The sequence below is a fragment of the Myotis yumanensis genome, unplaced genomic scaffold, assembly GCF_028538775.1.
Source record: "Myotis yumanensis isolate MYYU_CA2020_CCGP unplaced genomic scaffold, mMyoYum1.0.hap1 SCAF_1, whole genome shotgun sequence".
Lineage (NCBI taxonomy): Eukaryota > Metazoa > Chordata > Mammalia > Chiroptera > Vespertilionidae > Myotis > Myotis yumanensis.
This window is the reverse complement of record NW_027223752.1, coordinates 191,621,477-191,635,989: the sequence shown is the minus strand read 5'-3', so window position 1 is coordinate 191,635,989 and position 14,513 is coordinate 191,621,477. Positions and strand designations below refer to the sequence as shown.

Here is a 14,513-nt window from a genome sequence, read left to right as displayed (position 1 = left end):
TCACAGGGTGGTATTGTTTGTGAGGATCAAATCGAATGCATACATTAGCAATCAACAAAGGCTTCTATTTTTATTAATAAGCCCACCTGTGGGAGCTTGTCTCTGGGCAACAACCAGTCCATACCTCATTTTGCAACAACCACATGTGAATGGTCCACCTCCCGCGTGGTTCAGGGTTTGGGCTCTGGAAGAGGGGCCGCATGCAAACGAAAGAGACAAGAAATAATAATTTGGAAATTGGGGGGCCAGGTGAGAGCCCATCCCAAGAGTGAGGACTACACTTGTGCTCAGGCCTTGCCATCCTTTTATTCATTTTGGGATCCACCTATAGCCCTTAGGCAGGCAAGTTCCAGTAACAGGCAGACTATCTTATCAGTAAGGATTTACATGACTCTCTGGTGGGGAAGTTGCTTCAGCTACCATTGTCTGGATTAAACAGTGGGTGCATAGCCCTGACCTTTGCCAGGGCTTCATGGGCTCCGTGTCCACACCTCTCTGCTAGAGAAGACAATAGGCGGGTTCCCACAACCACACACCTGGAAAAGAGGTCGAGGAAGCAGCAACGACTGAAAGTGGTTGAGATGATTGGCATTTATAGAGGGATGGGGAGGCTAAGCGCCCCAACTGGTGGTCGAATAGAGCTTCCACTATGTCTCCGGGTTTCCTCTCAATGCGCCTGCAGTGCACCCCGCTCACCCCACCCGCGCGCTGAGCTTCCTTTCCAGCCTGAGCCCCGGTCCCGCGCGTCACCGCACGTCGGCCTCTCCGGTGTCTAAGTTCCGGGAAGCTCCCGCCTCCAGCTGGCCGCGCTGCGAGTGTCCACGCGGGGCGGGCTCCGAGGCGCCGGGCGCCGGCCGAGGCAGGGCTGGCCTCGCGGGCAGTGGCGTGAGAAGGGAAGGCGGTGGACCCGGACCGGCTTTGCGTGCGGCGGCTGTGCACACGTGGGTTCTTGACGCGTGTGAAACACACGTGGAACGGGGCACCCGGAGCACTCGACCCGGCGACTTGCGGAGTCAAAAATCCAAAACGCTGGAAAGGAAAGCGCTCGAGCCGCCAAGCCACAGCGTGGGGCTGCAGCCCCGGGGCGGGGCTGGGAAAGTTGAGTTTCAGGCGCAGAGGGCTGGGCTCCGCGCGGAGTGCGGCCAACGGGGACCGTAAAAGGCTGGGGCGCGCGGGTAGGTGTGGCTTTGCGTTCGTGACCCGAGCCCGGGTCCCTGTAGCCGTCGTGTCCCGAGCTGCGGCCTCGCAGCCATGGGCGCCGTCTGGTCCGCCCTGCTGGTCGGAGGGGGTCTGGCCGGAGCGCTGTTCATCTGGCTGATGCGCGACAAGGGAAAGAAGGGGGACGCGGAGCGGGAGAAGGACGCCGCTCTGGGAAAGGCTGCGTCGGCCGGAGGCGATCAGAGTGGCGGCAGCGGACTGAGCCCGGGACCTTCCCGGCGGCAGCCGATCACCAAACCAGGTGCTGTACCTTCCTCTCCCCGTCTCCAGGGCAGATCTGCTAAGGGCTCTGAAATTCGCCGAGGGAGGAACATGCCCACCTGGAGCATTCATTTCCAGGGACGAACTTTCCCACCCGGGCTAGGACCCTCCCCGCGCCCAGTAGTTCCCAGGATGGTGCGCACGCACCGCACAGGTTTCTCGTCTTCTCCCGAAGCCCTAGGGATGCCCTGGCGGTTCCTCCAAGGACGGCGCCCCGCCTCGCCTCTGTCCCCAGGGACCGACCCTGAGGACCTGCCCTTGTCCCTCTCGTGGGCCTGGGCTCTGCCCGGCGGCGCGAGGCGCAGTGCGGGCGGCTGCAGTGGCGGCGCCCCTCCCGGACTTCGGAAGGGAGTGCGGAGGTTTGGGGGGACCCATGCAACCCTCTTCAACCTCTGATGGAGCAGGGACATGTTCTCAGTCTCAATCCCACAGACTCAGGTCCTCCCACCCTCACGCCGCCGTGGAAGAGCTGGGCTTGGGAACACCCGCGGGGGGGGGCACCTCCCGCTATCTGGGTGCTTCTGTCTGGAAAGCAAAGTTCAGGTTGGACTCTGGCCACAAAGGCTCTGCGGGCCCTCCCCCACGCTCACCACAACAGCGCAGGGCTGCCTCACCCCGGGGGGGGGGGGGGGGGGGGGGGGGAAGGACTTAAACAGGACACTGAATAGGGGACCCGACTCCATGAGTAGAATGGCCATGCAGGATTAAATCTCTACATTTTGGAGAGGGCATGCCAGGCGAAGTAGGAGCACTGGCAGAAGACCTTACTTTCCAGTGTCTCCTGGGCAAGTCGCCATTGCCTCTCCAGCCTGCCAGTGATAACATCTGTGAACTTGAAGGTCTGTCCCTGTGCCTTTCCTGCCGTTGGTTTGGGTGAGCAGAGAGCTCATTTTCCTTTATCTGATCCTATGTTTCAGGTTGAAAGATTCGGGGAATTCAGAGTAATATTTGTTTGTGTTTTACTTCCAATCCCACCATTAAAGAGAAAATTAAAGACTATTTTCCCTCACACCCTTCCATATCCCTCAAAAAAAACCCATCTGTGCCCTGGCCAGTGTGGTACAGTTGGTTTGGTTTTGTCCAGTGCCCCGAAAGGTTGCTGGTTCAATTCTCAGTCAGGGCACATGTCTGGGTTGCGGGCTCCATCCCCATTGGGGTCATGCAGGAGGCAGCTGGTTGATGCTCCACTCTCACATTGATGTTTCTCTCCCTCTCCCTTCTTCTCTCTCTAAAAATCTATTTTTAAAAATTTTAAAACAGCCCTACCTGGGTTGGCTCAGTGAATAGAGTGTTGGCCTGCAAACTGAAGGGTCCTGGGTTCGATTCCGGTCAAGGGCACAAGCCAGGGCTGCAGGCTCGATCCCAATCCCCAGTTGGGGGTGTGCAGGAGGCAGCTGATCAATGATTCTCTCTCATCATTGGTGTTTCTATCTTTCACTCCCTCTCCCCTCCTCTCTGAAATTAATAAAAATATATTAAAAAATAAAAATAAATCTTAAAACAAAATAACAACCAAAAAGAACCCCATTTGGATGATTGTATGACTGGAGATTTTGATCTTGTAGGGAACAATTTAGACTATCAAGGAGGTGACCAAGAAGGAAACTGAGTCTTTAAGAGAGCTTGAATTGTGTACTTTTAAGAACATTTTTTAAAGCATACAGTGTGAGCGGATGTAAAAAGCCAATGGTTTGTTGAAGAGCTTCCTGATGCACATGGGGTTGGCAAGGAGAGAACAGCCCTCTTCTACCACCCTCCCCCCAGCTCCTGCCCATGAGGCACTGCTGTCCTGTGTGTTCTCCCACCGGCGGTTGCCAGCATCTGTGAGCGCCGATCCCTGGGCTGCCCACAGTTCCTGAGAGCATGAGTGCACTCTGCAGGTTGTAGGGTAGCCATCCAGCCCTTTGCTCCACAGGCTGTACGTCTTCTGATAACAGGAGCCAAACAACCTGACGTGGGTGCACGCCAGTATGGCCTGGAATGCGGAAGTTGAGGACTGTACTCTTCTGCCTGTACACCTGCCACTTCCTCGGCACTCCTGGATGTGCCTTTTATTGTTGGGCACACATGCATATTCTTAGCACACAAACCATATTGGGTCAGTGTCTGAGCTAGGTGATGAAGTACATGACTTTAATAGGGATAGATTTTGTGAACTGCAGATAGATGAGTGGTAAAATCTTCAATGACTAAACCTATTTCCCCAGCCCAACTTCATTTCCTCTCACGAGAACTGACTGTTACATTCTGTCTTTATAGAGCATCTTCAAGAGAGCAACGGGTGTTTGGTTTCAGAGACCAAAGGCCCCGGCAGCGTGCAGGAAGCAGCGTGGAGACTGCAGAGTCCTCCTGGAGAACACGGTGACCGTGACAATTCAAGACAGCATGCTCCTTTGGGATGGTTTTCAGACGCACAATCTGTAGCTACATCTGCGATCGGAGGCCACGTAGAAGCTTCAGGCAGTGAAAGTCATGAATCTCTTATGGGAGAAAGGGGATTCCAAAAAGGACGAGAGATGCCTGCTAACGCAGCTCCATGTTTGGCAGAGACACTGCCTTCTAGCAACCTGCTCGTGGACAGAGGTGAAGAAGACGTGAGCCTTGCCCAGCTGGACAGACAGGACTCGGAGGACTGGGAGATGGTGTCCAGGCACTCGTCTTGGGGGGATATTGGCTTCGGTGGCAGTCTTGAGTCTCCAACGTTAAGCCCGAACCAGGGAGCGGACTATGGCAGAAACAGTCTTGTGGAAGCCAGTGGTCAGGAAGTGGATGTTAAGACAAAAAGGGTAGTAGTGATGACTTCAGAGTCTCAGCAAGTTAGTGTCAGGTTCCAGATCCATTATATCACCAGCACTAGGGTGCAGTTTGTTGCCGTCACTGGAGACCATGAGAGGCTTGGGAGGTGGACCACTTACCTCCCCCTCCAGTACAGCTCGGGGGGGCTCTGGTCTCGTTCCGTCTCCCTGCCAGCAGATACAGTGGTCGAGTGGAAGTTTGTGGTGGTGGAGAACGGGCAAGTTACTCGCTGGGAAGAATGCAGCAATAGGCTGCTGCAAGTTGGCCGCGAGGATACGTTGGTTCACAAGTGCTGGGGGGTTCACTGATGCGGTTTGCAGGGGGTTGAAGAAACCGTTGCAGAATGTGGAAGGGGCTCAGGTTGTGGAGCACACAATAATCGGAAATAAAGGAAGTATAACTCCAAGTTTAGCAGAGTTGTTTCAGATTTGCTAGTGGCTTTTGTTTAATGTGCAGAAATATGTATGTGGATAATGCTTCCAGTGAGTGTGGGCTTTCTGTGGCCGTGGTGGATGGATTATGCTGACCCATCAATGCTATAGGGCTTGGTCCCCTTGGGGAGTGACGTGGCTAAGCTTGGTCAGGGAGCACAAAAGCTAACCACTGCACAGGGTTCAAGCTTGAGCCTCTGGGTGATCCTTAAAGCAGGGGAGCGAAACAAGTTGATGTCCTCGTGGTACAGCTGGAGAAATGAGCTCTTCACTACATGTACTGTACACTTTATGTTTAAAAATAGTTGCCACCATATGGAACTGTGAGCAGAAAACATCTGGTCAACTTGATGTGATTAGGAAGGTTATGAGATTTCCCAATGTTTTTGGCTTGATTTTACCTGCCTGGTATGGTTTGAAGGTAGCAAGTATGTCTTTGTCGTGTGATCGAAGGCTAGTGTAGAAACAAGGGCCTAATCAGTCCATCATCAAGAGCAGCCCAGGAGGAAAGGGAACAGAAATGGGGTTGAGGTGTGGGCTAGCCAGGTGGCCTGAATGCTAGCTCTTAGAGCACTGGGAGGTACAGGTAGGCACACCTGACTGCAGGGAGGGACACACCCATCATTTACTCCTGGGCTGTTGTGGAACCATCTGTGCCCTCGGCAAGGACCAACCGGGGGGTGGGCTGTCCCACAGCAATGATTTCACCCGCTCCCCTCTCCTTTCATATCAGTGGCTGTCTTGGGTAACCAAATGCAGCAGGCCAATGAGAGAGAAGTGTGTCTTTGCTCTGAGAAGAAATAAGCATTCAAACTTTGCTATTATAACCAAAATAATAAAACCAGAGTTTTAATATATTTATTAAATGTCTGGATTATTTGTCTAAATCTTGGTACCATAATAGCTTTGATATAAAATAAAATACTAATATTTTCCTTCATTAATAACAGACAGAGAGAAAAAGCAAACACCAGGAGACAGAGAAGTCTGTTTTTCTCCTCCCTTTGGAGACACAGTTTTAGAATATTTCTTGTAAAACTGTACCTTTAGAGGGATAGTATGCATGCCTGTACTTGAAAATGAACTCTTATATGTTAAAACAACTTTAAATAAGTGTTAACACCTTTTGGTGAAACATTGTTTAATTTTGGTTACAGATGATCTTTGCAGAAAAAAAGCTTAAACCCAACTGAAAATAGTGTCAGAAAGTGCTTAAAAGAGCTATGTCCGATTTTTTGGCTCATAGCACTATTATGTTAAGTTGCTGTGTACTTCATAATGAAGTCAACATTCTACCAGTGAGGCATTTTCTGTTACTGCCCAGAATGCCTAAGCATTTCTATTTGGTAAAATTAAAGGTAAAACAATTTGTAATAAAAATCTTTAGAGCTCTCTTATTCGCCATTTTATCATTACCTGATGAAATAAAAGTTAATCTTTCAGTAAATCCAATTGCTTTAAGAGATACTTACAGTAATATTACTCATTTTTAAAAATTTTATTAAAAATTGATTGCTTAGAGTACTAATGCTGTCATTTAGAGGAGAAACATGACGTGTGTGTGTGAGGGTTTGTGTGCCCTACTAGTTTATTACCTGCACTGGACAGGCTGGCACCCGCCGCACAGGCACCATCCCTGCGAGAAGGCTGTGGCAAGTTTATTTCTTACTCACGAAGCAGTGGACACTGGGTTTTCCGGGCAGGAGGGCAGCTCTTGTAGAGACTGTCACCTACTGTCCCCTGGGACCGCCCTGTCCTCGGTGGCCAGCCCACAGAAGGGGAAATGAAAGGAAACCATGAAGGCTTACTAGGACTTTTGGCCAGAGAGTGATGCATACTGCTCTGTCCGCAAGCAAGGTGCCTGTGGTGGAGGGCAGGGGGCTGGGAGACAGCCTCCAGCTCGGCAGTGAGGTCTGTGCCAGGCAAGGAGTGGGTGCCGACTGTTTGGGGCAGCCAGCCTCCTGCCACATGGTCCCTACTGTCTTTGGCACAATTGGAACATTTTTGTATATGTTCTTGTCTCATTTTGTTTGGTTCACACATGTGGCATAATATGGTATAATAAATATATTTAGTCTTTGTCCCAGGTTCCTGGCACTGAGCTCATTAAACCCTTGGAATTTCTTGAGACCAGGGAGTGTCTTTTGTTATTCACAGTGAGGCCCTGTGATCACACCTGAGTTTATGCTAGTGAGGCGATTTATGGGGGAGCCCTTATATATCCCTGGGGTGAAGCTGGTCACCAGAAAGTAGTAGTGATTAGAGGTTTGGAACTTTCAGCCCGTCCCACCAATCTCTGGGACAGGGTGGAAGACAGGAGAATGAGCTCTAAAAACCCTTGAATAAGTAAAGTGCCCAATAAAGATGATTTGGTCAACCATGGAATTGGATTATAATGGAACTGAAAAATACCTGTCACCTAGTGAGGTGGTGGCCATCCTCACATCATAGCATAACTCACGTACTTGCGGTGATGCTGGTGTGAACCAACCAACCACGCCAATCGTAACAAAGTACAGCACGTACAATTATGCAGTCATAATACTTGATAACAATAATAGACGACTATGTTACTAGCTTATGTATTTACTACACTATACTTATCATCACTGTAGAACGTACTCTTTCTACTTATAAAAAAAAGTTCACTGAAAAACAGTATGCTCTGTTACTCTGGCAGCAGCCTCATCTCATGTTTACTAAATCTCTTGATTGCATCATTTTCTCTTGTGCTTGATTTACTCTCATGTTGTTTTGTAATTTTAGTGTAGTCTACGTGTACAGGGTTTATAAAGTCTACAATGGGGGACAGTAGTCCTAGGACTTCACATTCACTCACCGACTCACCTAGAGCAACTTCCAGTCCTGCAAACTCCATCTAATTTATGATAAGTGCTCTATACAGGTGACCACTTTTTAAAAAAATATATATTTTATTGATTTTTTACAGAGAGGAAGGGAGAGAGATAGAGAGTTAGAAACATGGATGAGAGAGAAACATCAATCAGCTGACTCCTGCACACCTCCTACTGGGGATGTGCCCGAAACCAAGGTACATGCCCTTGACCAGAATCGAACCTGGGACCTTTCAGTCCACAGGCTGACGCTCTACCCATTGAGCCAAACTGGTTAGGGCAAAGTGACCACTTTTTATCTTTATATCATAGTTTTCATATTTCCACTATACCTTTTCTATTTTTAGATACACAAGTACTTACCATCCTATATTAATAAAAGACAAACATGCAAATTGACCATACCTTTACTACACCTTAAGCTATACCCACCAGCCAATCAGAGCGACTATATGCAAATTAACCCAACCAAGATGGCGGCCAGCAGCCACGGAGCTGGAGCAAGCAGGCGGCTTGGTTGCCCCAATGATGGAGGAAGCCAAGCTTCCCTGCCTGCCGTGGCCCGGCTCTGAGCTCCACTGAAAGCAACAAAGTTTCAATTATAGAAGGTAAATAAACCCCAGATAAGCCAGTCGTGGCCACAGAGCTGGAGCAAGCAGGAGTGAGTTGCCCCTGGTGATGGAGGAAGCCAAGCTTTCTGTAGGCCTCCGCTAAAGGCAACCAAGTTTCAATTATAGAAGGTAAAAAAAGAGAAAAAAAAAGGAGACACTGGGAGCTTACGTCGCTGGAGGGCTTGGCCAGCCTGAAAATGGTCCTCAGCCCCTCACCCAGGCTGGCCAAACCTCCATGGGGTGAGGGTCCCCACTGGGGTGGACATCCTTCGAGGGGTCCCACACTGCAAGAGGGCACAGGCTGGGCTGAGGGACCCCCCGAGTGCACAAATTTTTGTGCACCAGGCCTCTAGTTGTGTTATAATTGCCTAAAGTATTCAGTACAGTAGCGTACTGTACAGGCTTGTAGCAATAGGTATACCATATAACAGGTGTGTAGTGGGCTATATCATCTTATGCATGTGTATGATGTTCGCACAATGATGAAATCACCGAACAACACATTTCTCAGAATGTATCCCTGCTGTTAAGCGGCTCATGACCGTCAGGAGATTTAATGAGCTTTTGGGTGAACACACTGAAGTGCTGGGAGGGGGCACACCCTGAGAGGGCGTGGACGCTTCATGCACAGGTGCACCCCTTGCCCTATGCATCTCTGGCACTTGGTTGTTCCTGAATTGTTTCCTTTATGATAAACCAGTAACAGTAACTAAAACACTTTCCTAAGTTCTGTGACCCATTCTAGCAAATTACTGAAACTCGGGAGGAGGTTGTGGGAACCCCCACTTTATAACCTGTCAGTCAAAAAGTACGGTGGTCTGTGCCTTTCTATTGCCACGTGCACTGGGAGGCAGTCTTGTGCGACCGAGCCCTTAAGTCTGTAGAAGCTGACCTTAACTCCAGATAGTGCCAGAACTGAGCTGACTCGGAGGACGTCAGTCAGTGTCCACAGAGAATTGGTTATTGGTGTTAGGAAACGCTCCACATACAAAACCCCTAATTTGTTAAAATCTAATTAAGGCAGACCGAATCCATTCAATCCGTAGAAGTTACCTACTGACTGAAGAAGAATACGTGTCTTCTTTCTTTATAGTTATTAATATGCAAAAGAGAAACTTTTCCAGAAGTTTTTATCAGGGGCCCAATATTTTGTTGTCTGATCACAGCCACTGATAATGATAGAACAAACAGTTCAGGGTCACAGCAGGAATCCCTGTCATGTGTCAGAGTCTGCCCTGTTCCGGGCATTATACCACATCTTTCACTTCCATGTAAATATTGTTTTTTAAGTTGGAAAAAACACACACTATTGCTTCAGCACCAGTAAAAAAAAAAAAGAGAGAGAGAGAGAGAGAGAGAGAGAGAGAGAGAAAAGGCATAATAATTCTAACACACTAGCACAAAGTAATACATTTTAAGTTATGAATACTTTCACAACTAGTGAGTACTGCTTGAAGTTTTACTGGGAGAGCATTCAAGAATAGTTTATTTCAAAATAGAGTTTACAAGACAGGGTATCTTTAATTAAAATTTCACATAAAAAGAAAAAAGTTTGCAGAGCACTATTTATAAGTAACACCACAATTAATTTGTCATCATATCTCTGTAAAGAATAGGCAAGCAATGTGTCACTTTAGTAACATTTTTTCCTGGTCTTTCACTTTCTGTATTCTCTTTTCTTGATTTCTTATCATTGAAGACATTGCTGAAAATGTTGATAAAATAAAGTTAGAATAACAACATTTACTGAGGCTTTAATTCTATTATGTGCTTTTTAAAAGGTCAGCTTGCTATTGTAGAATACATGCATTCTGAGCTCAAGAAGTTCTTAAAAATGCAAAGTAGTATATTTTTGAAAACATATGTTATGGAACAGAGCTAAAGATAAGTCTCTACTAGTTCAGATATTTTTTTTTAAATATATTTTATTGATTTTTTATAGAGAGGAAGGGAGAGAGATAGAGAGCTAGAAACATTGATGAGAGAGAAACATCGATCAGCTGCCTCCTGCACACCCCCCACTGGGGATGTGCCCGCAACCAAGGTACATGCCCTTGACCGGAATCGAACCTGGGACCTTTCAGTCCGCAGGCCGACGCTCTATCCACTGAGCCAAACCGGTTTCGGATAGTTCAGATATTTTAATGAGCATGATAATTATTATGATAGAAGAAATGCATACTATTGTTAATAATCTGAACACCTCAGAAGTGTACAGAGATGCAAGTTAGTCTTTGTCTCTGCTCCCTTCACCTGTTGAGCCCACTCCCTTGAGGTCATCGCTGTAAACAGTCTGGTGAATATCTTCATGCATACCTGTGTACACACACACACACACACACACACACACGAGTTTCTTCTTTACATAAACGGAAATGTAGTATAACTTGTTCTGTAGCTTGCTTTATTCACTTAACAAAATGTTAACATCTTCCCAGTTCAGCTCACATTTTGTTATGACTGCACAGTATTCCATTATATGGATGTACCAATATGGTAATAAACACATTTTTAAAAGTTGCTTTCTTCGTTTTGTTTTTAAACAATGTTACAGGAAATACTTTTGTAAACAAACCTTAGTGCATTTGTAGAATTACTTCTTATAGAAAAAATTATTAGAAATGGAATTTCTGGGCCAAGGCATATGTGCACTCTAGACAAATGCTCCCCAAATTCTCTAAAACATATTTGTTTCATAATTTCCAAGAGACATCCCATCCAGACAATGTATCCAATAAAAGGTCTTTATATATTTTTAAACAAATGCGACAAGTCTCTCATTTGAACTATTAAATGGTGATGTTACTCAAATAAACCCAGTAATATCAATCAAAGCGTGATAAAAATGAAGCCAAGGAGATACTGCATCTTCTTTGGAAAGCTCACAATAACTTAAAATCAAACATTTTCTGATATTTATCCCCACAGGGTCTGGTGTCATTATAAGGCAGGGGTCCTCAAACTACGGTCCGCGGGCCACATGCGGCCCGCTGAAAACATTTATCCGGCCCGCCGGGTGTTTTTGCAGCCACTGTGTGCATAGGAATTTGTTCATAGTTTTTTTTTTTTTAACTATAGTCCGGCCCTCCAACGGTCTGAGGGACAGTGAACTGGCCTCCTGTTTAAAAAGTTTGAGGACCCCTGTTATAAGGGATCTGGAACCTTTTTACATAATAATTTGGTAAAACGTGGATTTCGAAGTTAGAAATTACGGAGATCAAGTCCCAGCTCTCCTACTCATGTGACTTGGGCTTTATTGACTGATCTTACTGGTAGTTTCAAGTGACGTAACATTAGTGCCCACGTCCCAGTTGTTGTGAGGGTCACATGGAGAAAACATCAGTAAAGCTCTGGGAACAGGGCCTGCCACAGAGCTGGAAAATGCTCAATAAATGCTAATAGCAATGATGATTATTAACTAAGTTAAATTTATTTTATAAGGATTTGTTCTTAGAAAAGTATCCTTCATCTGCATCTTACTTCTCTAGAACTGGGAAGATAGAATAACATGTATACTTCAAAATGAACTTCCCTCTGAAAAGAGGCTCCAGGATTATGTCAGAAAAGCATAGAGCGAGATAGCCCTCCCAAGCCCATGGGAACATATCCAAATCCTCCCATATGCACAGGAACATCCACTTAGCACTTATGCCTAAGTGTTGCCTGTGATTTGCAGAGTACAATAACATCTCATCCAGCTTTAGGGTATTTATAAGTGGTGTTTTTTTTTTCTGTGGCCTAGTCTCTTTTTCTTTCTTTAAGGTGGCAGAGTTATTAGTGAAGCGGTGAGACAGAGAGGGCTGCTCCACAGACAGAGCAGCCTGTGGCAGAGTTGCGTACAGTCCATGCTGCCCAAAGCCCTGTGTAGGCTGTGTACTGCTATTTTGTTTTCTGGCTACTGACCGCAATCATGCCCTAGCTATTGCCACACAAATGCTTATCTACAGTAGAGCAGGACTACAGTGACCTGGCTAAAGTCACACAATTAATCCAGGGGTTGGTCAGGGTTCAGACCCTTATATGTTGCTTAAAACTGCTTATTCAGGATGCTTTACAGCGGGCCAATAGATAGGAGGCTTCACCTCAAGGGAAGGGGAGCATTCTTTTGAGCAAGGAAGATCTGGCCAAATGTGCACTGTACCTTGGTTCTTCAACTGTAAATCTTCCACCAGAGTTTGCAGGCTTTCCAGTCTGTTCTGAAGCTTCCTGCATGTTTTTCCTGTGGTTTCTATTGGCTGAGACTGTGAAGCTATTAGAAAATTGCTTAGATGTGATATTAAAAATCTATTTAATATATATTTTAAAAATCTTTCAATTACAGGTTAAACAACCGTTCCTTTCAAATAATGAAAACCTTAACCTATGAAAACCTATTTTAAAATAAAGAAGTGTCTTATCTAAATACTGCAATGCTAACTTATTTTATTTTGTTTTAAACCAAGCTGATTTACTCTTATTTAACTACACAGCATTAAATGGGATGAGTGAGAGAAATACTTTTTGTTTAATGATATATTCTGCATTGTAAATGACAGCTTTTCATAACAAACCTTAGAGTTCCATGAACTTAGAGTTTGGAAGAGCAAGATTTAATACTGACACTGGTGACATTCCTGAAGGTGTGTGAGGCCAAGCGCGCATTTTAGCTGCTGTCACCTGAATGAGGGAGGGGTTATAAGATGGAAGAGGGCAGCCTGGATGCTCGTCTGGCCGCAGTGAGCCGAGAATAAATGTGGCAGGAGTTACGAGGAGGGGCTAGCTCAGTGATGGCGAACCTACGACACGCGTGTCAGAGGTGACATGCGAACTCATTTTTTTGGTTGATTTTTCTTTGTTAAATGGCATTTAAATATATAAAATAAATATCAAAAATATAAGTCTTTGTTTTACTGTGGTTGCAAATATCAAAAAATTTCTATATGTGACACGGCACCAGAGTTAAGTTAGGGTTTTTCAAAATGCTGACATGCCGAGCTCAAAAGGTTCGCCATCACTGGGCTAGGTACATGCAAGCTATTCTCTAATAAGGATGCTAAGTTTTGTCAATCTCTAAAAAATACTCAATTGGCAATCTCAAGATTTTAATTTTAGTCTTAGTCTCTGATGGGACAATTTGCCTAGTTTACCCCTTGTCAGTGGGAATGATACCCGAGAGCCTGGGTCCTCTGACTCACTGTCACACAGGATGAAAAACACTTCAGGTTCAAGTCAACATTTATTTATTGAACATCCACTTATTATCAGACACTTATTCTAAATCAAACATTTTCCCATCTGTCTTAGCACACACACAAAAAGAACTTAGAATAAAAAATGAGAACATTCTGGTAAGTTAGCATGATAGACACTTGCATTTACAAAGGCACGGACAGAAGAGGGCTGGGATTTCAGAGAATGTAAATAAGAGAAGTCACAACATTGAAAAGAAGACCCAAAATCTTATTACAAATAGAAAAAATCATTATTTGTGACAGAGAAAGAAAGAGATAATATTTACGTATGTCTATGTATATTTACTAAGGGGTGTGTGCATGTGTGTATACACAATAGCTATTATTTAAATCAGACCCACTTAAGTTGCACAGCTAGCTATCAGAACTTGCATATAAGAACACCAAATAAAATCTTATTCTGACTATAAAAAGGAACTTTCCGTTTACCAGAGCAGGGAAATCAATTAATCTCATCGGTGATATCAGGTGATTCTTACCTTTAACAGAGTCAGCTGAATGGATAGTTTTGGCGGACCTGTATGGAGATGTGGAACATATGGAACCTTCAGCCGAACTAGTTAGGAGGGAGTGAACCGGAGACTTCTTAGGAGAAGAATGGAATGACCGAGTAGCTGAATTTTTCACAGATGGATTGACTAAAAATTTTGCAAGAACAAAAGAAAAAGCACAGATTTAATTAAAAATAGTATGCCACACTTCTCAACAAGTCAAACTTTCATGAGAAAATGTTTCCAATGATGGGGGGAGGGAGAAAGGATGTCCTAGTAGATACCCAGGGCTTGAGGTAGAACCCACAGGTCTGGACAATGGAGGCACAGACCAGCATGATTCACACAGCATGACTGCACAAACCAAACAGGTTCTTCTATATAAAGAAAACCACATCTCAGCATATTGATAAAACCTGCTAAAAAGCAAACAAACAAAGACAAAAACAATCTTAAAGCTGCCAGAAGGGCACCAAGACAAATTACATTTAAATGAGCAACAATTAAATTTAGAGTTCATCTCTTCGTAGAAACAATGGAATATTTTCAAAGTGAAGGAAAAATGTCAACCCTAGAATTCTATACTCAGCAAAAGATATTCTTCAAAAATGAACATAAA

General features: G+C 45.4%; 2 protein-coding genes across 10 annotated transcripts in view; one reads left to right on the top strand and one right to left on the bottom strand.

Moving 5' to 3' along the window:
* Positions 1-986: 986 nt before the first annotated feature.
* STBD1 (starch binding domain 1) lies at positions 987-5,563 on the top strand. The gene is made up of 2 exons (XM_070394542.1): positions 987-1,459; positions 3,739-5,563. Exons 1-2 carry the CDS (start codon positions 1,252-1,254, stop codon positions 4,581-4,583), a joined length of 1,053 nt encoding a protein of 350 aa, XP_070250643.1. The 5' UTR covers positions 987-1,251; the 3' UTR covers positions 4,584-5,563.
* Positions 5,564-9,640: 4,077 nt separating this feature from the next.
* CCDC158 (coiled-coil domain containing 158) overlaps positions 9,641-14,513 on the bottom strand; it is a 75,765-nt gene continuing 70,892 nt past the window's right edge. For 4 of the 9 annotated variants that reach the window (XM_070394495.1, XM_070394500.1, XM_070394496.1 and 1 more), the window contains 3 exons: positions 13,883-14,041; positions 12,314-12,413; positions 9,641-9,877 (listed from right to left, as the gene is read on the bottom strand). In XM_070394495.1, the coding sequence (XP_070250596.1) occupies positions 9,757-9,877; positions 12,314-12,413; positions 13,883-14,041 (380 nt within the window). In that variant the 3' untranslated portion in view covers positions 9,641-9,756. Of the gene's footprint in view, positions 9,878-12,313; positions 12,422-13,882; positions 14,042-14,513 lie in introns of those variants that run through there. The other 5 variants (XM_070394498.1, XM_070394504.1, XM_070394519.1 and 2 more) reach the window with 3 other exon arrangements.